The sequence below is a fragment of the Haliotis asinina genome, chromosome 10 (genome assembly GCF_037392515.1).
Source record: "Haliotis asinina isolate JCU_RB_2024 chromosome 10, JCU_Hal_asi_v2, whole genome shotgun sequence".
Taxonomy (NCBI): Eukaryota; Metazoa; Mollusca; class Gastropoda; order Lepetellida; family Haliotidae; genus Haliotis; species Haliotis asinina.
The window spans coordinates 16,161,840-16,189,248 of NC_090289.1; the positions used below are offsets into that span (position 1 = coordinate 16,161,840).

Consider the following 27,409-nt stretch of genomic DNA (forward strand, 5'->3'; position numbering starts at 1 on the left):
TACTGACTCACTCTACTACTGGGATGTATATAGTTGTCAGAAAATGTAATGTGAATCTGAGACATGCAGTAAGGTGGGTAAAGGTACTGAAAATAAGCAATAATTGTGTGCTTTTTGACATTTTGATTCAAATGATATTCCATTACTTCCCTTGCTTGATAGTGGAACACCCTATTTTCATTGATGAGTTTGTCTAATGTATGTGTCAAACTGAAAATGCATCACTGTGTCTCCTGGATATGTTATTGGTTCGGTCAGTAATGGTATGTCAGAAAAAATAATAATCTAATTTCTTTAAGAATGTGATGTAGATAGCTTGAGCTCAGTGAAGGGAACTAAAGTGTTGACGGAGGCTGTGTGTGTTGGTGTGTACTGGGCCAGGCTTTGATGCCCCATGTGTAGAGGTCTTCAGTATTGATTAGTGTACTTCGGCTGTCCACGTGTAAGGATGAAAACCTCTCATTGGTTATGTCACTGACAATGAAGTTTACATTAGTTCTAGGTTTGTATTTGCAGATATCCTCACAAATAATGTGTCAGTTGAAGCAGAGATATTAAGACGCTGAGAAGGTCTTTTATGACACTTGATTCACACACATAAGTACAGTCATCCCTCGCCAAAACGCGGGTCTTGGGGTCCATGGATGACCCCCAGCATTTTTAAACATCTGCTTTATAGTACCTATTACAAGTATAGTATTTTCCAAGCCAAGGACATAACAAAACTGCTATTTCGTGTGTTGTGCCCAGTCAAAACTCTATCGTATCGTTGAAGGTGAAAACATACAAACTTTGAAAATGAAAACCTATATGTGCAGTGTTCATGAATAGTGTCTTACCTTCTGACAAATCTGACAGATTTGCCAATGGTCAGACAGAAATCCCTAACCTGCTGCCCCCAGTGTCTGACTGAATATATTACAATGACTTTGTCTGATGTTATTATTTGTGACATGTGACACTTGTTCACTGTTCATAAGTTGTCATTATATAATGTCTACAATTTCAGTGCCAGTTATGAGAAATGTTAAATATGAAATGTGTGTTTAGTTTTATTCTGAGGGTCCTGTGAATTTTCAGTGGGTCAGACAGATATCAGAAACTTACAGGACCCAATGTCCTGTTACTTTGAAACACCATATGTAAACAGTGATATATGTATGGGAAACTTGCCATAAAAAAATCATTAGACATGATAACTTAATTGTTATTCCTGTTATGCTACCTGTTATTCAACTAAGCAGGAAATAGCGATCAGCTGTGCACAGATGTTTGGGTCCAATCTACCTGTAGTTCAGGTAAAAACGATCTGATAATATTACATCAAAGAACTTCTATTCCACTATCAGAATATGTTTATTCCACTATCAGAATATGTTATATATTAAGCAGTTCTTGTAACAAATTTTAGTACATTGCTATCGGGTTACTATATAATGCATGTTTTCTGCAAACACATTTAACATACCAATGAACACAGGCTGTTCCCTGTCTGGGTACATTTTACGTAGGAGATGGTTTGACACGTCACTGCTGACTGCCCACGGAACTTGCAACAATGATTGCAAATGTTGGCCATTTAATTGTTAAAAATGACTTCAGTGAGTCAATAACGCAGGTCTTGGGGTCAATGGATTACAAGACTATTCTGTTCGTGATTGCTAAGAATTAAGCTATTGCAGTAGGCGTGAAAAACGGACCCTCACGAATGTGGTAAGTGGAAGTTGTACGCGCATAGAATGAGGTAATGCTATTCAGTCACGATGTCTCTGTTGTTTCTGTCAACAGTTTTAATGAATGAAATTGGGATTGAATTTAATCAAATAAACGTGGTTTATGACACCATAAGTCCTCGGATGACTGTGTTATAGTGAGGTGTGTTGCATCACAGCAGATATTGTAAGTACTCGTTGTAACTTGATTGATAGCATGTTCTTTCATAAGTTACTAGTACGATGTTGGTATGATTATTATTGAGAAAACCCTGCATGTTTTAAGCATGTGAAACAACGGATTGTATGATTAACACTGTCATTTGCTATCCGCACTGAATTTCAGTAGTTTATGTAATTTATCAGAGCACAGCAGCGGATTTGTTGATGAACTATTTTCGATTTCGTTAAGGGGTGTGATCACAGTTCAACCGTATTTATAGGAGCCACAGATTACCCCATGGTTTAACCGAATCTGAGGTATCTCAAAGTGCATTATTGCGAGGGATGACTGTGTATGTATGGCCACCATTGTCTGTTGTCCCCATGTTCAACTTGAGAGGAAGAAGTTAAAAATTCATGAAAAAAAGTAACATACTTTTGAAATCAACTTATTATTTGACAATGATAACCCTGTCAGTATAGTTTGTGGAATTTGCCTTTTGTTTCACAATGGAGATGACTATAATTTCCTTGTATCTCACAATGATAGCCCTGTCAGGATAGGTCTCCATGACTGGAGTCTATGATATTACCTTGTATCTCACAATGATAGCCCTATCAGGATAGGTCTCCATGACTGGAGTCTGTGATATTACCTTGTATCTGACAATGATAGTCCTGTCAGGATGGGTCTCCATAACTGGAGGCTGTGATATTACCTTGTATCTGACAATGATAGTCCTGTCAGGATAGGTCTCCATGAGTGAAATCTGTGATATTACCTTGTATCTCACAATGATAGTCCTGTCAGGATAGGTCTCCATAACTGGAGTCTGTGATATGACCTCAGATCTGACAATGATAGTCCTGTCAGGATAGGTTTCCATGAGTGAAGTTTGTGATATGACCTCTAATCTCACGATAGCCCTGTCAGGATAGGTCTCCATAACTGGAGTCTGTGATATGACTTCAGATCTGACAATGATAGTCCTGTCAGGATAGGTCTCCATGAGTGAAGTCTGTGATATGACCTCAGATCTGACAATTATAGCCCTCACAGTGCCTTTGTAATCTGATTTATCTGTAAATTATAATTCATTGGTTCTGGTAAAGATGAAAAAATACCTATGTACATACAGCTTCCTTCACAAGAAACAGTTGTTGCCACCTCCAACTTGATAATGCTCCACAAATCAATTAGACACCTTTGTGTCCTTCCGTTTTAAATGAAAGTAAATGTTTATAGTTATAAAAACCATCTGTCTCCAACCTTTAGTCAATAGCTGAGTTGTCAGAGAGCGTTGTGTCCCCACCTAGGAGAGATGTAGTCACTGTTTGATGTTAATATTGCTAATAGCGCGTAATACGAAGAAGAAACCATGATCTGGTAAGCTGAAGAGCTGCCACACAGAGAAGGAGTTGTTTAGTATTGATCTTAGAACGTTTTCTTTTGCCCTGACCCAAAATGGCCTCATTGTAAATGTTTGTGGGGATTTGTCCCTTTCTTGGTAAACTTGTTCGTTTACCATACCGTTCGGTTAGAAAATTGTCTGCATTTGTGTTGAAGAGGAATTTGGAGATGGGAATTCCATTTAGTAAGTTTTGTACTTATTTTGTAAGTAAAACCTTGAAAATATGTTTAAATCTGTGGCAGTTAATTAGTAGTTTTGTTGATTGCTGTTGACAGTGGTCTGTCAATATTGGGCAGATTTATTGGTGCATGTTGTTTGTTAATATTCCAAATTTGCTTGATGAAGACAAGTTTTGTCATTGTTGCCCAAATTCCTTATGGTTGTGTGAATTCTCTGCCAATATTTGCTTTTGACAGAATAGACCAGTCTTTGAAAGTTTCTCATCTTTTCATTTATGCAGATAGTAACAGTTTTAGGAAGTGTTGAATGTAGTTTGAACAAATTGAAAGGCAATAATACCAATTATTGTCAAAACATTGTTGGGAAAAATGTATTAAAACTGGAACATTACCATTTCATTTTTGGAGCAGTTTTATTGCAATTATTAAAAAACTTGTATTTTGTATCCAAGTATATTTATACAGTTTATCTCTACTGGTCATAGGGATGGTTTCTTTCTTTGCTCATCACTTGCATGAATGTTGATAGTGAGTGAGTGAGGGAGAAATGGATGAGTGATAGTACCGCATAAAGCAAATAAAATCACTGTAGAAATGCAATGAAAATTTTTCTCTCACTTCCACATATCAACTGTTCCAGTTTTGAAAAGGCATATGGATAGTTGAATAGGCAGATTTCAGGAACAGAAATAATCTCCCTCCTGACATCTTTCATGTATCTTTGTTTTAAATATGTCGAAAGGCTTACAGTGCTTAAAAGAAATGTGAAATGTTTCTTGTTGTAAAAAGCCAATAAATGTTTGAAGAAAGTTACAAAAAAGGCCATATATTCCTTCCCAATCCGTATGTGTGTAATGTCTTGCACCTTTACGAATGTGTATCCAAATTGTTTAGAGTCTTGATTTGTGTGTCCTCACACAGAGAGCTAGCTTTTACAACAGAACCAGCCAAACAGGTGGTGTTGATAGCACCAGTGACTGTATGTATACTTCCGACAAGAAATAAGGGAGTTAATGATTTTGATGTAGCTGTTGTTAGGTGTAACTTTGGTGTTGCATCTGAATGCAACAATGCAGACAATGTGGGGTCTGGCGCCAGCAGCCCAAGTTGAGTAATTGTTTGGTGATTTCTTTGGTATCAATAGATAGTTCCGTACAATAACAGGAAGGCAAATTTCAACATCTACTGTTAAAACCCCCTGGATATAGTTTGTTTGAAAGCAAGGCGCCCGTGAAAGCCGTGACCCTTACAGCTTTCCCATACAGACAATGATTGTGAGGGCTATATAACACCAAGGCCGGTCTGTGCACAATGGCAACATGAAATGTTTACAGATGAATCTGAGTTTTGCTGCTAATTCACTGATGAAGTGGAAGTGTTACCAGCCAATAAGTGTTATCGGTATGCAGGGGCAGCAACTCTTGACCAGAATGGGGTGGTTGTGAAATGGTTTGGGTGGTGGTCACACATGATGAGCTGACTGAATTGGGTATTGTGAATGGACATTAGACTGACCAGCATCATACTGTTTCCCATTTGTCAGAAATTTCTCTTGACAGTTTGATATGCTAGATGACAGTTGTGATCCACATCGTGGCCATGTCATGACCAAAGATCTCCAACAATAATGCATATGGAAATTGGACCAGTTGAGAGTAGAACATAGATGGGATATTTTGGGGCAGAGACTGAGCACTCTGTCAATGGGACCCACCTTGGGGTTGCTCTTCACTGTCTTTGGGGGTGGTAAGTTGTTGGTTAAGCCCAGTAGTTCAAGCATCCAATCGTCACACAGGTTTGATTCCACTCATGGCTACAATGTGTGAAGCCCATTTCTGGTGTTCCCTGCCATGATATTGCCGGAATATTGCTAAAAGTTAAGTAAAACTTAACTCCACCAGCCAGTCAGTCAGTCAGTTGGTCACTCTGGTGATACCAAAGATAGCCAACATTCTGACATCAACTTGACACTGATGTAAATGCAGGAAAATAATTGTACAGACATTTACACCTCAACTGTCATTTAATCTTTTGTTACATTATTTTATTGGTAGTATAAATTCTGTGAACAAATGTTGAATTGATATGACTTTCAGTGTAGCTTGTGCTGTATGTTTGGTAAATAAATGATCATTTATCAATGATGCATCATCTAGAGCTCATATATTCTTTTCTTACATTGATTTATTGATATACAAGTATGTGTAACTAATTGGGTTGTCTCAGTGTATTTTGAAAAATGTATATTGCATGTTTCATTTTTTTTAACAAAAACTACAGCAGTGTGTACAAAGTTACTTATGTTTGGGCCAATTGGCTGCAAGTCAATTACACAGTTTATCTGCTGTAGAGCCCAATGTTTTTTTTTATCTCTATTATTGTAACAGTGAATGATATCCAGAATAACACTGGCACAGTGTATCAGTTTCAGACATAGTGCATAGTACAAGTCAGTGGGTCAGAAACTGTGCAGTGGTTGTTGAGGACTTATTGTAACTGACCCTCATCAAAATCCTTTTTAAATTGCAAATTTGGGGCTTAGAATTGTACACGAAATTGACATGTGGTGTATTGTTGACTACTTATGTAAAGTGATATGTGTCATCAGTCATGTAATGTCATGAAGTTAATATAGGAGATTTCCCTGCTTTCAGTGATATAGTGACAATTTTTACCATGGGCATGTTTGGTCAGTGACAGGGGTTCAAAAATCCCATCACCCGACGTCCTGAACAAGTCACTTTTTATTTAGGGCAAACAGACAATGGTATCGTACTTGTCCATGGGCTAATAGATAATTTCTGCTTCTGATTTCAAACTGCAAATCAACTTGGTTTTCATTTCATATCTGCTCAAAATGTAGATATTAAAATTCACAATGGTCATAAAGTTACCTTTTATCATGTCTCAATAAATAGCCCATTGAACATTAACATCAAATACCATGTTGATATATTCTTTCATAATTACATCATCATGGTTATGTCATAAGAATCAGTGCAGGTGGAAAATCAGTCAGGACACGTTACTTTCATAAAGAAAAAAAGGATGAACCCCTGAGAGAATGGGGATGGACACAAGTGGATGATGCTCATGTTTGTCATGACTCAATTTCAGATTGTCTTTTTAGACTCAGATTCAGGCTAGAGTTTGAGCACTATTAACACTGTACATAATTCTATGTTTCTTGCTCTTTTAGATTCTTCCTCTGATGATGACGACAGTGTTTTTGATGAGGACCATTCCCGGGGCTTCCAACGAGGAGGCAACAGTCGTGACAGCGGTGCTAGTTCCTCCTCATACTCCGATGCTGGTGCATCCCCCCATCACCAACCCCAGGAACGTCCTCGCAGTCAGCAGTTTGGCAACTTCATCATCCCAGGAAACACTGCCAGACATGCTCTAGCAGATGTCATGCAGAACTCTAGACATTGTGAGTTGTGGTTATTTTAGGTCCTTAACATAAAGTGTTTCTGGAGAGAGTTTACTGTTTCAGAGCACTTGATACTCATGCTATCATCCTCTGGTTTGTTTATTACATATGCACTGCTTCTGTATAGTAGGAATAATGTTCAGTGTAAGTCTGATGACATTCATTCTTTTCTTTGGTGTGATACAGAAATGATATTATCAGTCAACACAGGAAAATGGGAAGGGTTTTTTTATGACTGTCCAGTGTGTACATTACAGTCATTTGTAGATGAATACAATTTCCTCTTTTTATGCCCTTTGTACAAAAACATAAGATCAAAATATCTCCTGCTATATCATTGTGCAAATGTCACTGTTCAGATATACTTAATTTTTTTTTATATCTGTTCATTTATAAATCACAATTGCTCTATGTCAATCAAGGAATCTTTTGCTGAGAAAATTACAAGTTGAAATATAAATTCATGTAAAATGTATCAAAATATCACACCGGCATATGTTTGAAATGGATTACACATGGGCCAATGGCCTTTATATCAAAAACATGATTGATATTTTGTGTGTGAATAAGACTTGTAAATTCTCCTTTAGGAAAAAAGAACAACTGTTATAAACAAAATGAGAAAGGCAAAATATTCATTTAACCAATGAATATCTGACCACCTGTTTGTTGCATATGTGCAGGTAATTAAAGGAATCTTGTCTCTCCTCCCAGATGGGACCATAGTTCTTGTGGCTATATATTCTGATATGTGATATTTGGGAAGCCAACTAGATAGTGCACTTTCTCGTTAGGTGGAAGGCCTGAGTTTTCATTCCATAGGTGAACTTACTTCAATACTTGTAAATCATCTTCCAGCACATCATATATCTCAGCCTCCTGATGTTACCAACAATGCCAAGAGTCTCCGCCAGGCCGACCGGGTTGGGCGCTACAACCAATCCTCAGTCCGCATCACCACCACAGGCAACGTCACTGGTGTGGAGGATGATGGTATAAATATATGCATTTACTATTGTGTAGGCGTATTTTCAGAACAGCATTTGGAAATACATAATGATTTAATTGAAATTTGACAGAATGTTTAGAATAGCCTGTAGAATATGGCTACAGTCATAGTATGGACAGTATAGGTACTAAGGTGCCATTGTAGAATGCAGCTTTAGGGCTAAGGTGATTGTAACTCCCATACCATAACATAGTATTACTGCCGTCATAGCAGTAAACAGTAACCAGTTTGCCTTTAAATAGACACATGAGATACACTGGTGGTATCACTCATTGTTAAAACTTCACTGGCAAATGCTGGGAATGTTACGGATCCAAGGGACTTATCTTAGTGTTTTCATAAATGCAAACATTTATTTATTTTACAGTCCTTGTATGTTCAGAGTGCCATATTTCTAAATGTTGAACCTTGATGTGTATACCTGTATCTCAAGGAGGTAATCTGTTGATGTCAGTTTTCAGAATGATGAATTCTCTTGCAGGGCCTCGACATGGAAAAGTATCAGCTAAAATTCAACAGTTACTAAATACTCTCAAGGTAAGAGATATTTCAAATAAGCCTTATTTTAATTGTTACATGTGACACAAAATAAGCAAGGGATGAGGGGATACTTTCAGAAGTCTTCTCTGTTTCTTAATGACATATAAGATTAGGATTACATCGCCAGAAGGTGAATAGACATGACAGTCATTACAAGGGATAAAAACAATGAAGTGAAAAAGCACACTGAAAAACTCATCCCCTGTTTAACATGCAAGAGAAATGAAAATAGACTTGGGGTTGAAGGGAATAAAGAAACTATTGACATTTAGTTGATAAATAGTTTACCCGAGCAGTTTTATTTGGAAACATCTTCTGTCAATGTTTGACACTCTGTGTAATGAGAAGTACTCTAAATATCAGCTAGACATGCAATGTATAATTGTGAACAGACAAACTGGTCTTCATCAGTTCCATGTTGTCAGGGACCAAGGAGGCATTACAGATATTTATCATGGTTTGGTTAATAATTTATTTGCTTCCCTTTTAAGAAAAGTGACATTTTTACTGTGTAGTATCTTTCTCTAGCTAATGGTGGTTGTTTTATCTCAGGATCTGGGCTGTGTTTGTAGTGGTATGTGCTTTTTACAGAGACCGAAGAGAAGACCGCTGAAGGAGTACTTCATGGATGAGGATGAACACACATTAGAAAGTGAGTTTATATTAGTGTTTCCCGTAGTTTCTCATCATTTGCTCATAAAGTTGGCTGTCATTCAGGTTTTTTGGGTTGAAAGTTACATAATATATACCATTAAAACAGGGGATATTCCATTTTGTGAGCATACTACCAGCCAGTGCCAATGCATATGAGAAAAAGTAATATGTTATATCCATACAGATAAAACGTTTTGAGAGGAATGGAATAAGTTGTCACATTTTCCCATAATTTGTTCCTCATCATCTCTTTCCTCCTTGGCTTCATCAGTTGCATTTATCAATCTTGTAAATCCAATATCACCTACATTTTTAGAAAGGTATTTAAACATTTTTGCACAAGTGTTGGTGTTGTTTGGGGTTTAGTGAAAATAGGATAAGTTTAGTGTTTATTAATTTAAACAGATGTTGAAACTTGAAACTTTTATGTGTTAAAGAAGTGCTTCTACTATGGAAGTGAATTTTTGTGATTTACATGCATATGTATTAGGAAAGCATATAAAGTGTGATCTCTTTGCTACACTCTCTTTGGAAGTGTATGCTGCTAATTATGGCACATTGTCTCTATGTGTTATGATCACCATGTGCAATGGCAATATGTAGAATGATGATGTGGTTAAAGAGGAAAGCGTACTGTTTATGTGTTTCTAGGGGAATGCATAATGCTGACATGTTTCTAGGGGAATGCAGATAGGTTTCCAAGGGAATGCATGGTGGTGACTGATGGTTGAGGAAATACATAATTGTTCTGATTGTATAGAATGCATAATGGTGACTGTTACTAGGTGAATGCATGCAGCTGACTAGTTTTATGAGAATGCATGATGGTTGCTGTTTCTTGGGGAATGCGGGATGGTGATTTTTTTTTTGAAATGTGTGATGGTGACTGGTTGTAGGAGAATGCTTGATGGTGGCTGGTTGTAGGAGAATGCTTGATGGTGGCGGGTTGTAGGAGAATGTATAATGCTGGCAGCGATTCTGAGGTAACATACCGTGTGCTGTATGTTTGTTCTTTTGTTCTAGTGCCTACTGCTGATCCCAATGCACCCAAACCAGAGGGAAATGAACTGACTCCAGTACCTGGAGAACAGCTAGTGGTAAGTTGTAACAAGCACCCAGGCTTTGATGTGAGTGTGGTATGCTCTTTGTTAGAATACTCAATAACTCAATTTCGTCTTTCTTTGATGTTTCTAATGTGTCCTTGTTGTTATGACTAAAGGTATAAAGTTGTGCTATTTATGCTTCATCTTCCTTCTCCAGATTCCGTCAGGCCTCCCTCACAACCTGGAGGCTGCCCTGCAGAGGTATGGCTCCTCCAGTTTCAAGGCCAATGCCGTCACTGTGCTGGACCAGCATGGGAAACCTTCCTACAATCTCACATATGGTCAGTAGTGCCACCACACAGCTACCATGTCCAGAACCTATACTTGATGTAATCAGGAGAGCTGTGTCATCAGTAGTCTTTGGCCAAAAGCTGAAATATTGTTTGACATGGAATTTAGTTTGTCAGCCCATTTATGATTGATAACGAGAGACTTTTGTTCACAAATCTCACATGAGAGACTTTTTCAATTTTTGTACCATGGTTATTTGTTTACAAATATGCCTGGCACGAACTGATGTTAGAAGTTGCCTTCAACTTAACTTGTACTATGGAGCCACATCGATATCCAGTGCATGATGCTTTTGAAGTTAAAACTTGGAAAGTCCAGTGTTTCATTTTGAAAAATGTGTCACTTTGTTTGGCAGTTAAGGGTTTTACATTTAGAGGGCACATTATGATATTGATAAAATCTTTGTTTGTGATGTGAAACCTGTCATATATGTCCATTTTGCTCTTATGACAGAATGAAGGGTTCTTCTGTTTGGAAACTGATTTGGAGGCCTTTGTAGCTTAGGTGACACATTCCTGGATTATTCTTCTTGTTTATCCCCAACAGAGTTGAGTCCAGTGTAGACTAGGGCTCTCTGTCAACACTTACAAACATGCCTCTTAGATCCACATATTGAAAACAAGTTTGACTTCAAGTGTTTCTTTGTTTCAGGCAAGCTCCTGAGTCGAACTCAGAAGATTGCATTCAACTTGCTGCACAAAGTGGGCCACAAGGAAGGAATGAGCATAAAACTGGGAGATAGGGTGAGGATGGGCACACGTTCACTGCGGTACTGTGCCTGATATAGGTTTAAAGCTGATTTTGATGCCAACCATTTATGAGGAAAATTGACTTTTCTAATGCTTTACAAATCTTATGAACACTAAGCTAAGTGACTGTTTTTCTAACATAAAACCCATGAAGGTTCGGGTCAGAATTGATCATCAGTAGCTCATGCATGTCATAAGAAACAATTAATGGGATTGGGTGGTTAGGCTCACTAACTTGGTTGACGACATGTCATTGTATCCCAGTTGCGTAGACCAATGCTCAAAATGTTGATCACTGGATTGTCTGGTTCAGACTCAGTTATTTACCAACCAGTGTCATTTATCTGGAATATTTTTGAGTGTGATGTAGAACTGAACCCAGGCAAATGCTTTTTTTTCAAGAGTAGGGTTATAAGTAATGTGGTTTGCCTTCTGGCATTGTAAAGATGTCTACATTTGAAAACATTTGCAATGTGTTGTCTGAATTTGATATGGCATGAACTCTGTTGGATCCCTGACTGATGATGTTGACAGGTGGCGCTAGTGTACCCGAACAATGACCCTATCTCCTTCATCTGTGCATTCTACGGCTGTGTGATGGCGGGCGTGGTGCCAGTCCCCGTCGAGGTTCCTCTTACAAAGAGGGTCAGTGATAGACATGTAAGGTTGCACTGCATCTGTGCTTTTTGCTTCTTTTGTTGTCTGACATTTTAGAATGCAATGATAAGGCTATGAGTAGTTGACTTCTGTAGATGATCGAGATTTGTCCAAAGTAATTGGTAGAGGTAATTATCTGAGTAATTACATAATGCACCTGTATCTGAATATTTGTGTTCCTCATAGAGTAGAAGTAGAGATGAGGTGTTAGTGCAGTATGAGACACAAGAGGAGAAAGCACTTGTATGTTTGTGTCGTTTAAGATTAGTTTTGTCCAGTTATGTGTTACTTGTCTGCTGCTGTGTCTGCCACTGCACCAAGTCAGTCCAAATCACCACAAGTCACACTCAGTCTGGAAGTGAAATTTCCTTCCCGACACAGGATTACTGAATACATTCTAGTTATGTATATATTCCAGAGAAACTGGATTGAGTAAGTTCACTTATTAGAATATGTGTAGGTCGCCTGATCTGATGGTGTAGCTGTTTTGCTGTTATGTTAATATCATGTCATGAATTTCGTGTATTGATGGTCTCATACCCTGATTGTTGCCATGGATACAGGATGCGGGCGGAGCAGGTGTTGGCTTCCTGTTAGGCAGTTTGAGTGTCTGCTGGGCACTCACATCTGAGGCTTGCTTCAAAGGGCTTCCAAAGTCCAGTAGTGGAGAGGTCATCACTTTTAAAGGTGAGAGATGCCAACAGGTCATCAGTGGAGGGAGCGGCCTGGACAAAGTAATAAAAAACCAATTGTGTTGGGATACTCAACTTTCATAGACCCACTAGAACAGAGTAAAACCTGTATTTGTGGCATGATGCTCAGCTCCTTAGACAAACTGGATTATAGTAAAACAGTTACTGAAAGTGGGATATCCATGGCACAGTGAGACTCTTTACCTTGATGCTGTTTATGTCTGTTTCAACAGGTTGGCCGAAGCTGAACTGGTTTGTGACAGAAAATCTGAGTAAACCAGCCAAAGACTGGCAGCCTCCCTCCAAGGGAGAAGATGTGCCAGCATATATTGAAGTAAGTATTGGATTTGTCATACATTACCGTGATCTTTTGTAGGGAACATGGTAATAGGAGTAGATTGAGTTGTCTCCCTATGCAATACCAGGATTGGCTGGTCATATATTTGAATCACTAAAGAACATGCACCTAATGATAGAACTGTGCTCTGAGGAATGATGAGTAATGCTTTCACAGCAATTTGGAAACAATTTATAGCATTTTTTTTCTTCTTGTTGCAATGTTTTAGCCAGATTCTTATTCCATACAGGTTCTTACAGTTTTACCACCAAGGTCTTTAGCAACCTGTTATATGATTGTACTGCTGTTAGAAGCAGCACTATCACCATATTCACCTTCCCCCACTTAGTTTTCTGTTAACTGACTGTTCTTCAAAGTTCAGTCACCCAAGTTTTGTTTTAAAGAATAACCATAAACTATGTGAAAGGTGATTGAGTACATCTGTTGAGAGTTGATTTTTTTTGCTTTCAGTACACAATAAACAAAGATGGCAGCACAGTGGGTGTCACAGTCACAAGGAACACCATGTTCTGCCACTGTCGGACTCTCACCGTCGGCTGTAACTACTCTGAAGGTGAGCAGTTGTATTTCATCAAGTATTGTAGTACACACTTGTTTAATAGTTCTACCTTCACCCTGATTCTGTCTGCTTGTCCATATTTATGTCCTATGGCCATCTGATTGTTCATGCTTGAACAAAATAAATGTGCTCATCATGGTCTAACTTGTACAAAGATGCTGCAGCACAAAGCATTTTTTAAGCCAGGTTTAAGTTTACACTTGAAATAGTATTAGATTCTAAATTCACTTTGTGCAAGTTGGTCTATTTAATGTACTGAACCCTTCTTAATAATTGATCATTTGCTTTTCAACATCTTTACCAAATCAGATCTCTGTGTAGTAAAAGTTGAAATTAACTATATTTTACTAAATGTTTTTTACATTTGGTTCAGATCGTGAATCAACTGTTTAAATAAAATTTATGAACTCTATGTCTTTGTTTTCTATTTAAGGCGAGGTGATGGTGTGTGTGCTGGACTTCAAGAGGGATGTAGGACTGTGGCACGGAATCCTCTGTGTAAGTAGAGAGGGAATTCTCTCCATGAGACAGGGAGACTCTCCAGGTGACTGGATCTTGATACAAAGTGCTATTCAGTATTGTGTCACACTGAACTGAAATTGTTACACTGTCAGATGGTTCTCAGTGTAGGGGTGATGGGGTATCCTAGTGGTTAAAGCAGTGGCTTGTGATGCCAAATACCAGGGTTTATTTCCCTACATGGGTACAGTGGAGACCAGTTTTGGTGTTCTCAACCATGAATTCGCTGAAAATTTGACTAAGAACTACATAAAACTAAACTTGCTCGCTCATTCACTTGTCTCATAAGTTTTGATGAGCAGAGCTGTGTCCTGAAAGTTAGTACATGTCTAGTGTTTGACTATTACATTGCCAGACAGCACCATATTTGTTTGTAGAGGTTTCCTATCAACTGGTAAATGTCTCTCATTTTGTTTCCATCTTTCATGCCTAGCAGTGTTACAACCTGTACACTTAAACTCTACTCATTCAGCATTTCTTTGTTTTTCAGAGTGTATTTAATGGAATGCATGTGATATTTATTCCCTACTCCCTGATGAAGGTCGACCCAGCTTCCTGGATGAAGATGGTTACAAAATACAAAGGTACCGTGACAGCCATCCTATCCATGCTTGGTTCTTATGATGACATGTCTTTCACAAATTTTCAATATGATTAAGACATTGAGAAAACCACTTTTACCCCTGAAAGACTTTTAATGTATTTCTTTTATGAAGATGATATATATGCAGTTGTGAAATGTATATTGTGAGAGAGTTTGTATGTTAAAACTGTTGCCATAGATTATGGGTTGACATAGCTGATCCATTGGTTGTGTAGAGTAGCTGTTTCACTTCTCTTTCTTCTTTAGGACTGTTTAGAATAATGGTTGTACTGTTTTAGTTTTCATTTCATTCACAGGCCATTGATTTTTTTTGAAAAATGCTCTGTGAAACAAGTTTAATATGTAACAGTCCTCTCTGTCAACATGTTGCAGTACTGATACAGGTGAAAAAGAGTGAATCAACTTACATATGATCAGACTATGTCTGTGTGCAGTATTATTCAACGAGGTTAAATACAGTCAAGTCTTGTTAATCCAACATTGTCTGTTGCATAGCAAATTGTTGTATTAATGAGCATGTCAGTAACATTTATTCAGTGTGTTATCAACAAATGCATTGGATAAAGCTGATTGTCGGATAAGAGAGGTCGGATTAACGAGACTTGACTGTATCAAACTTTAGAACATCTTTTCAGTAGCTGTATCTCAAAGGGATATAATATTGATGCCATAACACTGGAATGGTGTAGCAGCTGCAGCTAAGGGACATGTTTGTTGTTGCAGCGTGTGTGGCGGTGGTGAAGTCGAGAGACATGCACTGGGGGTTGTTGGCACAGAAGGACCACAAAGACATCAGCTTTACCTCGTTACGAATGCTCCTTGTGGCTGACGGTGCTAACCCCTGTAAGTATGCTGGTTGACTTTTTGTTTTCCTTTATTTTTTCAGGTTTAGATATTTATGATTATTTTTGAATTTGTCATAAAAGAGTGATTCAAGATTTATTACTTTATCTGCAATATGAATGAAGGAGGTATGTGCAATATGACAACCATATCACAGTGCAAAATGTACATAATACTATTCTCTAACTAAAAGAAAAATGGTCAAGGTTTTATCATGAGTTATGATTATAATACGTAAGAGGTACATAAAAAGTTATGGTATTTTGAAAACTATAAAAACACTTTTCAATGAAATCACTCAGTATGCATATTTACAAATGTCTTGAGTCTGTCTCTTTTAGGTAGCTAAAATCCAAGTGCCACTAACATTGTGACTATAACATCAACTGCTTGTGGTGTAAGGCAGTATGTGTCTGATGGTGACTGATTCTGTCTTGCTTGTTTACTAAATGATCTGATGTTTGTTTCAGGGTCTTTAACATCCTGTGATTCATTCCTAAGTGCTTTCCAGGCCAAAGGCTTGAAGGCCGATGCCATCTGTCCGTGTGCTAGTTCCTCAGAAGCGCTCACCGTCTCAGTCCGCAGGTATTCCACCTCTTGAACATCATCCAGATTGTTTTTGCAGTACAGTGACAAGGTCTGATAATTGAGATAAGCAATGTAACTCAACAGTTCACTTGTACAATGCTTCAATGATTAGTGTTCAGTGTCGTATGCTCAGGTTAACACAAGATCACACTTCTGAGCTAGGATGATTGTTGTGTCAAGACCTCTTTGTGCAAGTGGTGCCTGTTACGTAACAACAGTCATAGTCCTAAAAGCACCATATGCAGCGAAGAGGAGAAAAACAAGTTCATAGAACAAAAGAGGCAACAGGCCCAAGAGGCCTTCCTTGTGAAAACCAAACAAATTATTATTGAAGACGATTCACGATAAGTTGTTTTGTGGACACCAAGATAACGTAGACAGCCAGTAGCGATCCAACCTGGGAGGACTGCCGAGAGCTGCACATGATTCACCTTCAGACAGCTATTGCCTTGCTAGTCAGCCGGCCTTACATGATTACCTGATTACACTGCCTATAGCTGCGTTTCTTTTGGCTTTACATACCTCTTGACTTGCTCCAAATATATGCCAACACACTAGAGCTGGGGTGACTCGTCTGCAAAACTGGGGTCAGCTTGCTTACGTGCAGCTGTGCATCTGTGTGATTTGGAGAGAGTTTGTTTTCCGACTTGGCCTCTCAAGATTTCCCGAAACACTGGAAGGGTTATCTTAGGCCTCGCAGTTGGTTGCGATCCCAAGAGAGAGGAACGATTGTGCATCGCATCTATCTACTGTTGTTACATACACTACTCACTGATTTGGTATGGTTGTTTATTGCCTCTCTCAGCAACATTCCAGGTATATGGTGGTGGTCTGTAAATAATCAAGTCAGAGCTAAGCAATCAAGTGATCAACAGCATGAGCATCAGTCTACACAATTGGGATATGTTGTGTCAACCATGTCAGCCAGTCTGACCACACAATCCCGTCAGTCGCCTCTTATGACAACATGTGTTGCTGAAGACTAATTATGACCCAGAGCTTCAGGGGTCCACTGCTCACTGAACAACACTTGGAACCTTGAATTTAAAAATTTATCATAAGAGGTTCATGCTTTTCATATTCATAGATTTTAAGTTTACCATCAACAAGGTATTGATGATAGCGACTGACATTACTGGCTGCAGTTGATAGTTACCTACACAAACTAATGGAATTTAAGTGTGACAGCTGTGATGATTTGTATCTTTTGTTCAGTGGGAGGCTTACTCAAATTAGTCTAACTTCATGAATTACAGTATCAGCCTCTCATGAACGTTTAGAACAGTACAGTATAATGTGTTTAGTTTTCCTTATCCTGACAAATGCTTAATTGCTTGTCTCCCTCTTCTATTTGAAGTTTAGTGGAACACGGGAAATCACTTGAAGTACCCTTCTTCCAAAGAGGACATAAAATCACTCTCATCCATGAGTACCCTCCCTTTCTTTCATGTTTTGGTGCCATTATTGGTCACATGACTGGCCATAATTGTCACTCTGTCCTTCTTTGCCCAAGGAAAGTTGTGTGGGTGACTTTGGGTCCCTGTACACCACTTTTCTCTCTTTTTTTTTGTCAGACTTTTATCCAGATTTTGCTGTATATGGTTTTTGGTCTGTATATTTATTTGTATGAAATACAAAAATTTGTCTATAATGTATGTATTTTATACGTGTTTTTAACTTGGTTCAGTCATGGTTCATCCTTTATTTACATTTTGATGAGAACTTGTTTCAGTTGTAGAAACCAGTTTTCAGTGTCCGATCCACACCGATTATGTTTGTCTTGCACTACAGTCTGTGCTTCTAAGGTCCACTGTGATCTTTGTTGACATTTATTGTCTGAAGAATTTAATCAAGAAGGTGGTATCCATCACTCATGTTGGGTAATGCAGATGATTGTGCCAAGAATCGTATGCTGATGTTTGTAATTCTAGTGAGATATAGGGTGTGTCTCAGGAGCGTGACTCTGATTAGGTGACAGATGCTGCACCAGCTAAGAACAGATATACGTCAACGGAATCATCTGTATCACAGAGCAAGCAATCTAAATCAACTATCAACCATTACTATGAAGCCAAGTTCCTTCACCCTCTGCTCTGGAAACACATACACCTGCATGCAGGTACTCTTCACTGTAGGAGGATTTCTTAATGAGGGGTCAGTCTTCATGCAGATATAGGAAGCCCTCACCTAATGTGCCCAAGTCTTACCATTTTGAAGATTCGTGCAGGAATCTGAGTGTACAAATGGACATACGTTTAGATATGAATGTAAGGAATTATGTGCTGAAGATTCATGATTGGAGAAATTTTCATGCAGATATGGGAGGTCTTTGCCAAGTGTGCACAGGAACTATCGGCTTGAAGATCCATGCAGGATGAAAGGTACATGAAGGGATATATGTTTAGAAGATGTATGTAGGAATTATGTTTGAAGGATTTACGCTTGGAAGATGTATGCAAAGATTCACACATGGAGGTTGTGCGAAGGGAAGTAAATTACGATTATACACCACTGTGCTGGTTGTCATGACCTCTTAGATAGATTCTCAAATAAAGAAGCGGAGGTTATTTTCTCCGATGCGGAAGTAACTTTGTGGATTACTAATGGATTGGATTTAGATTTTCCATTGAAGGAATGTATGATTGTATACAAATACATGAAGATCTCTGATGTTCGGTGCAGGGACGGTGTTCAACAAATCCTTTCGGACAACTCACAAATTCACTTGCAGAGGAATAGAGATGACTCATCAGACAGGGATACACATTGCTTGAATGCATCTAGGCCCACTATACTGCGATGAAGCATCAGCATCAACACATCCTGTCTTTCAACACTTGGAGATTTACTGTACAATCGACTCGGTGACTACACTCAAGCACCTGCATGCTTTATCAGGACACCACAGTTTGAGGTATAGGTCGTCATCACTGTAGAATACTTCTTTTCATCCTTCACAGGAGCAACACATTAGGAGAATGCGAATTGTTAAACTAGGCTGACGCGTGTGGAAGGAGCATACCAACATTTGCTGTTTAAAGCCAGAAAATTCCAATTTTATTCGTACACAGAACATACCTGTGAAGGTCCCGGGGTAGAATAGGCCATCAGCAACCCATACTAGCCATGAAAGGTGACTATGCTTGTCGTAAGAGGTGACTAATGGGATAGGATGGTCAGACTTGCTGACTTGGTTGACACATGTCATCGGTTCCCAATTGCGCAGATCGATGCTCATGTTGTAGATCACTGGATTGTCTGGTCCAGACTCTATTATTTACAGACCGCCGCCATATAGCTCGAATATTGCTGATTGCGGCGTAAAACTAAACTCACTCACTCGTACACAGTATCAGTGGTATCAATTATTGATGAAGTCAGAGTTGGATCTGACGCAGGGTCTCAAGTCATGATACTTCAAATTCTACTCTCTCTGTTACCACTACGTCAGTGGCAGTGTCTGCTTGGCCTTTTCACCTCAGCGCAGCAGTTGACCCAAAGGGGAAGACTACAACTATGTCCATTACAATGTTTGTACAGAGATTGGCAATGCCTTAATGCCTTGTAGGACTGCTGTCCTGAGCCAGGACATGACATGCAGGGGGAGGTTACAATTAAGGCTGCTTCAGTGGTTTGTGAATCTACATCTGACCATCGCGAACGTGATACAGTTACCAGAGAATCTGAAACCATATCTTTTATGGTGGGCTCAGGAACCAAATGCAGGTGCAGGTTATTTATCAGAGCTGGACTGCAACACTCATCTCTATGTGGACGTATCCCTTCAAGGATAATGTGCTCATTTTGGCCGGAAGTGTTAAGAAATGCAATACAGTCAGGCCGCGATAATCCGGACACTTCTGTTTTTCATCAAAAACGTTCGGATAGTGAAACGTACAGACTACTGAAACAAACTTTTATGAACGCAACACAGTAAAGTTACTTCCATTTGACATGGCAATACAAAAATATACGAAACGTATACAAGTTTCAAAAGACTTTATTACAGTTTATACATTTATACATTTATTACATAACTTGAATATTCATATAATAACCAATCAATGCGTATAATCATGTCTGGATAGATTATACATCGGTCGGCACACTGGTTGAAATGCTGTGAATGAAATGAACTTTCACGTTGGTCATTGGCACACTTGTGCCTGGCAGCATTGTCACAAAGTAAGATCACGTGTCAACCACGTGATTGCATCTGTCTGTCAAATGGTCACAAACCATATCCGATGTTCGAAATTGTGCTCTTGCCGATAGAATGTCCGAATTCTTGACCAAAATGTTTCACATAAGATCAAAACTGGCTTTCGGGTTTTCTCTTTGTATCTACAAATTTCTTTCTTTTTGTATGGCAGTAATTTCACATATTTTACGCCTAGGGGCGGGTCTTGCCATTATGACTGACAAGCGTCAGCTGATCTCATTTTGACACGATCAATGTTTTATAAAGGAGGTAAGCATGACAGGTATTACTCCAACTAACCAAAAGTGAGACCTAAATGATCAAAATCACAAACTAACGACATCTTCAACTCGCAAGTGTCACTTAACAATTACCACTGAATGGGGCTCATGGTGTGAAGGGAATTTCCGAACCTTTTTGATGTACCGCCGGATTAAAGAATCAAAACTGTGTGTAATTAGCTAATCTGTTACCACTGATTGGCGTCCAGATACGGAGAGTGAAGCACCGGATTACTGAATCAACAGATAATGAGTTTACATAGTAAACAAGATTGGTGACAGGTAGTTATTGTTCGGATATCGCAGGAATCTGATTGTCGGGGTCCGGACTAACGCGGCCTGACTGTACTCATGGTCCACAGGGACAGTATTACATAAACAAGCAAGGAGATCAAGGAAATCGTTAAACCTGCTTCAACTTTTCAACTATTCAACATAGTCAACGAGTCAACATTTACATAAAAGCATGTCTCATTCCAAGAGCAAAGAACATTCTTGCAGACACACTCTTTTGTTCGATTTAACCATCTCCAACAGAAGAGCTGAATGTTTCAACTCTTGACTTAGACGACAGGATCTCCACTCATAGGCAACTCGGTTCAACAATTAGATAAAACATATGTTTCTGCAGTCTTGATTGTTCAAGCAGGAGCAACAGTTGTCTGTTGGGAAGACCTGATTGTGTATGCGTTCCCATCTCCGATATTAATTTCTAAAGCACTGCTGAAACTCGAACTGGCAACAATATTACACCTGACTTTGGTCGCCCCTACTGGCCAGCAAGAATGGGGTTACATGTGTAGTCATTCAAGAACTCAGAAATCTAAATGTGAAACTACCAGATTTGGTCGAATCTGCTAGTACATCCACACTCCAAACAAGCGCACAAGAATCCAGGAATATACCAGTTACATGTATGAATTGTATCAAAACATGTTTGGAAAAAGGCAGTTACCTTTGCGCTACACATATCTACACACAATTGTATGACGACAAACGGAAACGGTTTGAAGCGTATGCAAAGCACAGAAGATTTACTGTGTCTGAAGCATCTTATCCTAATGTGACTTATTACTTATGTCATCAAAGAAAGTGATTAAAAGGATCGACAATTTCAACTTATCTAGCTGTACTCAGTACAGTCATATCTACGAAATCAGGCGTCAAATTAACGCAAGTACCAGAATTACTTGCGGTACTTTGCTCATTCAAATTAGAAGATCAATGACGTAAATTCCGAGCCCTAGTTTGGGATCTTAATGTTCTTGATCTTACAACAGCGTAATGAACTATTGGACATCCTTTGAATATTTGACAATTTTTACTTGCCCTAACCACAGCAGCCCAGATGTCAGAAATTCATGCATTTAATTTTCGAGAACTTGGTTCGACTCGACAATCATGATATGGTACAACTGGGACTATGTTGGGATTTCATTGCTGAAAATCAGTTGCCTGGATAACCAGACAGACAATTTTACATCTCAGCATTATCTACAGTGCTCGGACCAAACGATATCAGAATCTCTCTTTGTGTCCAGTTAGAACTCTCACGATTTATTTAAAACAGAAACAAACAAGGTAGTGGAAATTTAAGTGTCTGTTTATTCCATTGTCTGGATGAGAACTGTTATAAAATCCAGAGAGCATATAAAGGAGCAGAACTTTTAGCCACCATGAGCCTCCAATTCACACAAAGTGAGAACTCTGGCATCTACGCATGTTTTACAAAGAAATTGCTCAATTATAATCATCAAGGAGGGCTGTTTTTGGAAATCAGATATGGTCTTTATAAATCACTACCTTCCGCCCTCTTGTTGTAGCTCAACAGTTAATGGTTCCTCAAAGGTGCTAAAAATAACTCACCCTTATCATGTGACTTGTTGATTTTTGACATATTTAGAATATATGTCCCCCAAAATACCAACTGGACTTTAGAAGAAACAGGAGAATTACTGTGCTGTTATAGTTCCTTGGGATGATATTCAGGACATTTTGCAGAAGAAAAGTATCCAAGAAGTGGCTTGATCTACCACCATAGCTGTCAGGTGCTATATGCAATTAAGCATGAGTCAGGATAAGGGAAAATATGTAATTTTCTAAATAAAACTGATATTTCATACTTATCCTGACTCATGAGGTCAACCCTCCCAACCTCCGATTCAATTTCCCTGCAAATCCTTATGTTTGGGCTACAATTTCTCGGAGAGATTGAGCATTATGGCCATTCATGTGACCAGTTTCGGTGCCAAAACAGGGAAGAAAGGGAGAGTACTCGTGGATGAGAGTGATTTTTAGTCCTCTTTTGAAGAAGGGAACTTCTGGGAATTTCAAGTGTTCCACTAAACTTTGAATAGAAGAGAGAGACAAGCAATTACGTGTGAGTCAGGATAAATATAAAACATCAGTTTTATTCAGTGAATTACATGTTTTTGTGTCAACATGTTTCCTTCTTGTAACAACAGAGAACTTAAAGTCTGAATGTGATTTATTGCAAATGATGTGAATTTGAAGATGATTACACCCAAGTAACTTACGTTGATGTGTTTCCCTCCAGACCGGGAAGAACCAGCAGCAGTGCTACAGGGCGGGGCATCCTCTCCATGCAGGGTCTCAGTTTCGGGGTGGTTAGAGTTGACAGTGAGAACAGTCTCACTTCACTGACGCTACAGGACTGTGGACAGGTCATGCCAGGAGGTACGTCTATTGGGAAATGGGGGATCTTACTTACATCTCTGAAAGCTGGTACACTAGTGTCCCTTCCATAAGTCTTTTGTGTTTGATGTTCTGCTTATTTAATTAATAGGAAAGCTGTTCTTCTTCATGTTTGGTACCTGCCCATAAATAATTTAACTTTGACAAGCGACACAGTTTATCATGCAATTGGAATTCATCCTTTATTTTTACGAGTGAATTGATAATGATTTCTTATGCTGAAATATGATGAAAATCTTTATATGCATGTCTTAATTTTATCCCAGCTATCAGGCAGTTGAATTTGAGTATGTGAAAATAGCTCATCCCAGGCAGCTTATGAATTTGAAGTGCTGGTATTTACATGAGACACACTCTGTCTGTTGTAGCTGTGATGGTGGTGATCCGGTTGGAGGGTGCTCCTTACCTGTGTAAGACAGACGAAGTTGGCGAGCTGTGTGTGTGCTCCGGCTACACGGGAGCGGCATACTGGGGACTTCAGGGACTCAGCACTGCAACATTCCAGGTACTTGGACACACATGTTGTAGTGATGACTAGTATATTGTAGTCAGGTAATGAAACGAAGCCATGGAGGAAAAGTCACGCTACCTGTGTGCTCACTTTCTGTGGATCTGCGCAGCAGATGACAAGAAGACTAATCTGTGTGCCTGGCCATGGTTTCATTTGTTGGTTAAAGATATGGAGTTGAAGTCAAGCAGCAATATGTATGTATGTATATGTGGGTGAGTTTAGTTTTATGCAACCGTCAGCAGTGTTCCAGTTATATGGCAGCAGTCTGTAATCAGTCAAGTCTAGACCAGACAATCCAGTGATCAACAGCATTAGCATCAATCTAGGTAATTAGGATATGATGACATGTACAAATCAGGCCAGCAAGCCTGATTTACATTAGTCTATATGTTTGTGGTTGGTATGTGTATGTATGAAGTTGGTGGAGGAATGTTGATGTTGATTTTGATCTCAGTGTGGCAGTCAATAAAATATCTCTTTCCAGAGTTAGAAAATTGTGTCTTTGAATGTTTCGAGAATTATGATAGTAATCTGCTTGTCTTGACTTGGATGGGGGCGGTAGGGTTGGCGATGGTGTTGGCTTGTCATACCAAAGACCCAGGTTTGAATCCCCACATGGATACAGTGTGTGAAGCCCATTACTCGTGTACCTTGCAGTGATGTTGCTGGAATACTGCTAACAGTGACGTAGAACCAAACCAGACAGTCAGTCTGTTGCTTGGGATGAAGCAGGTGTTTGATGTAAAGCTGTACTTTCAGGTTCAGCCCCTGCATAGTGATGGCCGACTGGCGGCAGACAAGATGTATGTCAGGACAGGGCTCATCGGATTCCTTGGACCAGTAAGTAATGCAGTGTTTCCGCTCAGTTGTAGATTTCTCTGCAACCAGTCTTTAGGAACAGCATCCATCAAAGATAGGATAGAATAGGGTTCTGGTATGATGTTTGAAAAGTGGTGGTGTACCAGTACCCAATTATCATGCAACAAGGGATTTGACAGAATTTTGGAAATGGTAATGTCCTTTGACCAGTAGTTCTACCCTCATCAAGTTGGCATGATATATGGATATAGGATTGAGTACTTGATAGGCAGTGATGCCGCTGGCTTTTGTTACAGTTGGACATTGTGACTGGCTAGCATTTCAAACAACGGTCATTTGTAAATTTTAAGGGTCAAGTGATCATGCTTTTCATTGTGCTCGAGACCTTCCACCCTGACAACCAGTCTGAAAAGTAGAGGGTATTGCAATGTGTCACTGCCACTATTTTGACCCTTTTATTTGACAACAAATTGATGTCATTGTGAACACGTAATCTGTTTCGAGGGGAAATACAATTTACAGGGCTAATTAGAAAATTGATGTTATAATTTGCTGGACATGAAATTACCATACATTCTAACTTTGTACTGGTCAAAGTCTGGTATATACTGGATGACTGAAACACTGAGTAGATTCTTGGTGGCTAGATACCTTGTTATGACAGCTCTGTACAAGCTGCTGCTGTGTTTCCAGGGCGGGCTTGTGTTTGTATGTGGCAGCAAGGAGGGATTGATGCAAATAGCAACTAGACGACACAACACTGACGACATCATAGCTACTGTGTTGGCTGTGGAACCTATGAAGTTCATCTACAGGGGAAGGTAGGGACATTTCTCACCATTTGCGAGATGAAACTCTGTTTACTAATTCTAATTATTGTGGCCATTTTCACATGGCTGTTGTGAAACAGTTTTGTATGGTTTGCAGTAACTCTTCAAGTCCTACTTGTACATATACCAACTTTACCCTTGAGATTTTTTAGTTCTTCAACATTTTTGTCAGTTGTGGCAGAGTATGTGTTGTCCGTCTCAGGAGCAACACAGCTGTAGATTGCTGGTTGTCTTCCTTGATCATATTTTGTTTCTGAGGTCATATGCATTTAATTTTAGTTAATCAGAATTTTATCAGGTTTGGGGGTGCCGGTAGCAGATATGTTAGAGGTTTGGTAATGTAAAACATAAAATTTAGGATCAGTTCCCTAATATGGATGTTGAAATCTATTTCAGGATTGCAGTGTTCTCTATCAGTGTGTTGAAGGATGAAAGGATTGTGATCATAGCAGAACAGAGGCCAGACTGTACAGAGGAGGAGGTAGGATCTGTTTGTGGACAATCGGGTGTTGGCATTATTTTGTATGCCAGACTCTGTCTTTTGCGATATACTGGAATTAATGTATTATGAGTCTTTTCAACATATGCCCTTTGTGTATTGTGGTAGACTTTCTCATAGTTATCTGATTTGGATCCTGATAGCCAGGATTGATATGATGGTTATGCTATAGAGGGAGTACTGAAGCTCACTGTGTCGCCTCTTGCTGTATGTGGAGTGTATGTGTTACAGAGTTTCCAGTGGATGAGTAGAGTCCTCCAGGCTGTGGACAGTATCCACCAGGTCGGAGTCTACTGTCTGGCACTGGTACCACCGAACTATCTCCCAAAGGTGAGTCAGTGCTTGCTTACTTACAAATTGCTTACTTCAATTTGTGTTCAATACAAGTAGAAGCTCCTGTTGTTAAATCTATGGTCAAGGCCAAAAGTGGAATCATGGGTCTACCAGAGTTTCTTTCTAACAAACTCTGATAATACCCTGTGTTTAACCATAGAATCTGCTAAAACTGATGTTGTGTGATATAAGTATGTGATATATGTTAGTAGACTGGAAAGGTTTTGGCAAAGACTTGTGCTGTTCACAGCATTTGGATTTGGATTTGGAGTTCTCATTGCTGAAGAGTGCTGAAAGTGCACAAACTATAGAAGGATTTGTTTGAGTGGCATACTAGGAGTAGGTGATATAGAGATTACAAAACTTTATTTATGATCAGCTTATTGTGAAAATAAAGAAGTTGATCATCCATATGGAAGGCCAGTTCTCACTGTGAACATCTATGTCATGCCTGCATCTGTTGACTGCAGTGTAGAACTGCTGAATTTCTAGTATCTCCTACAAGTAATAGTATATATACAGCAGGTAATTGTTTCCCTTACACCTGCTCAGTTAGTTAGATTGTTTACTTGGCCAGTTACTTAATTGACAAGTGCTGACAAGGACAAGGGAAGGGAAATGAATGAGTTATCTCCCTTTGGATAAAAGACTTGATTCCATTGTTCTCTGCCTCACAGACACCACTTGGAGGAATCCACCTGTATGAAACCAAGAAGAAGTTCCTGGAAGGCTCACTGCATCCAGCCAATGTGTTGATGTGCCCCCATACCTGCGTGACGAACCTACCCAAACCCCGGGAGTTCCACCCAGGTATGCAAGGTGTGACAATTCCCGATTTTCTTACCAATACTCACTCTACACAGGACACCTCTAAGAAGAAGAAAAACTACAACATTTTCATTGAGGTTTTATTCTTTGTGAATGATAACAGTATGATGATCCAAAAATCTAAAATGTTCCACTTGGCAGCTTATTGTTTGCTCATTTGAATATTCTGCCATATATGTTTCTGTTCAAATTCATTCCTTGTAATTGATTGTAATGCTTGCACAGACATTTCTGAGGCAATGTATCAAAGAAATAATTTTTTTCAGTTTAAAATTTGTAGAATGTAAAACTGAAAAATGAAAGTATGGCTCTTTTCATGTCAAATGTT

General features: G+C 39.1%; 1 protein-coding gene across 4 annotated transcripts in view; it reads left to right on the forward strand.

The window, feature by feature from the left end:
• Nucleotides 1-27,409, forward strand: part of LOC137298905 (disco-interacting protein 2 homolog C-like) — an 89,980-nt gene that overhangs the window by 45,033 nt on the left and 17,538 nt on the right. For 2 of the 4 annotated variants that reach the window (XM_067831271.1, XM_067831273.1), the window contains exons 5-26: nt 6,665-6,898; nt 7,757-7,891; nt 8,389-8,444; nt 9,039-9,099; nt 10,125-10,198; nt 10,362-10,485; nt 11,147-11,238; nt 11,779-11,904; nt 12,465-12,588; nt 12,827-12,927; nt 13,402-13,504; nt 13,944-14,008; nt 14,520-14,613; nt 15,357-15,476; nt 15,947-16,061; nt 23,104-23,243; nt 23,630-23,766; nt 24,532-24,612; nt 25,285-25,412; nt 25,818-25,902; nt 26,152-26,250; nt 26,931-27,072. In XM_067831271.1, coding sequence (XP_067687372.1) covers nt 6,665-6,898; nt 7,757-7,891; nt 8,389-8,444; nt 9,039-9,099; nt 10,125-10,198; nt 10,362-10,485; nt 11,147-11,238; nt 11,779-11,904; nt 12,465-12,588; nt 12,827-12,927; nt 13,402-13,504; nt 13,944-14,008; nt 14,520-14,613; nt 15,357-15,476; nt 15,947-16,061; nt 23,104-23,243; nt 23,630-23,766; nt 24,532-24,612; nt 25,285-25,412; nt 25,818-25,902; nt 26,152-26,250; nt 26,931-27,072 — 2,436 coding nt within the window. The remainder of the gene's footprint in view (nt 1-6,664; nt 6,899-7,756; nt 7,892-8,388; nt 8,445-9,038; nt 9,100-10,124; nt 10,199-10,361; nt 10,486-11,146; nt 11,239-11,778; nt 11,905-12,464; nt 12,589-12,826; nt 12,928-13,401; nt 13,505-13,943; nt 14,009-14,519; nt 14,614-15,356; nt 15,477-15,946; nt 16,062-23,103; nt 23,244-23,629; nt 23,767-24,531; nt 24,613-25,284; nt 25,413-25,817; nt 25,903-26,151; nt 26,251-26,930; nt 27,073-27,409) is intronic. The other 2 variants (XM_067831272.1, XM_067831274.1) reach the window with 1 other exon arrangement.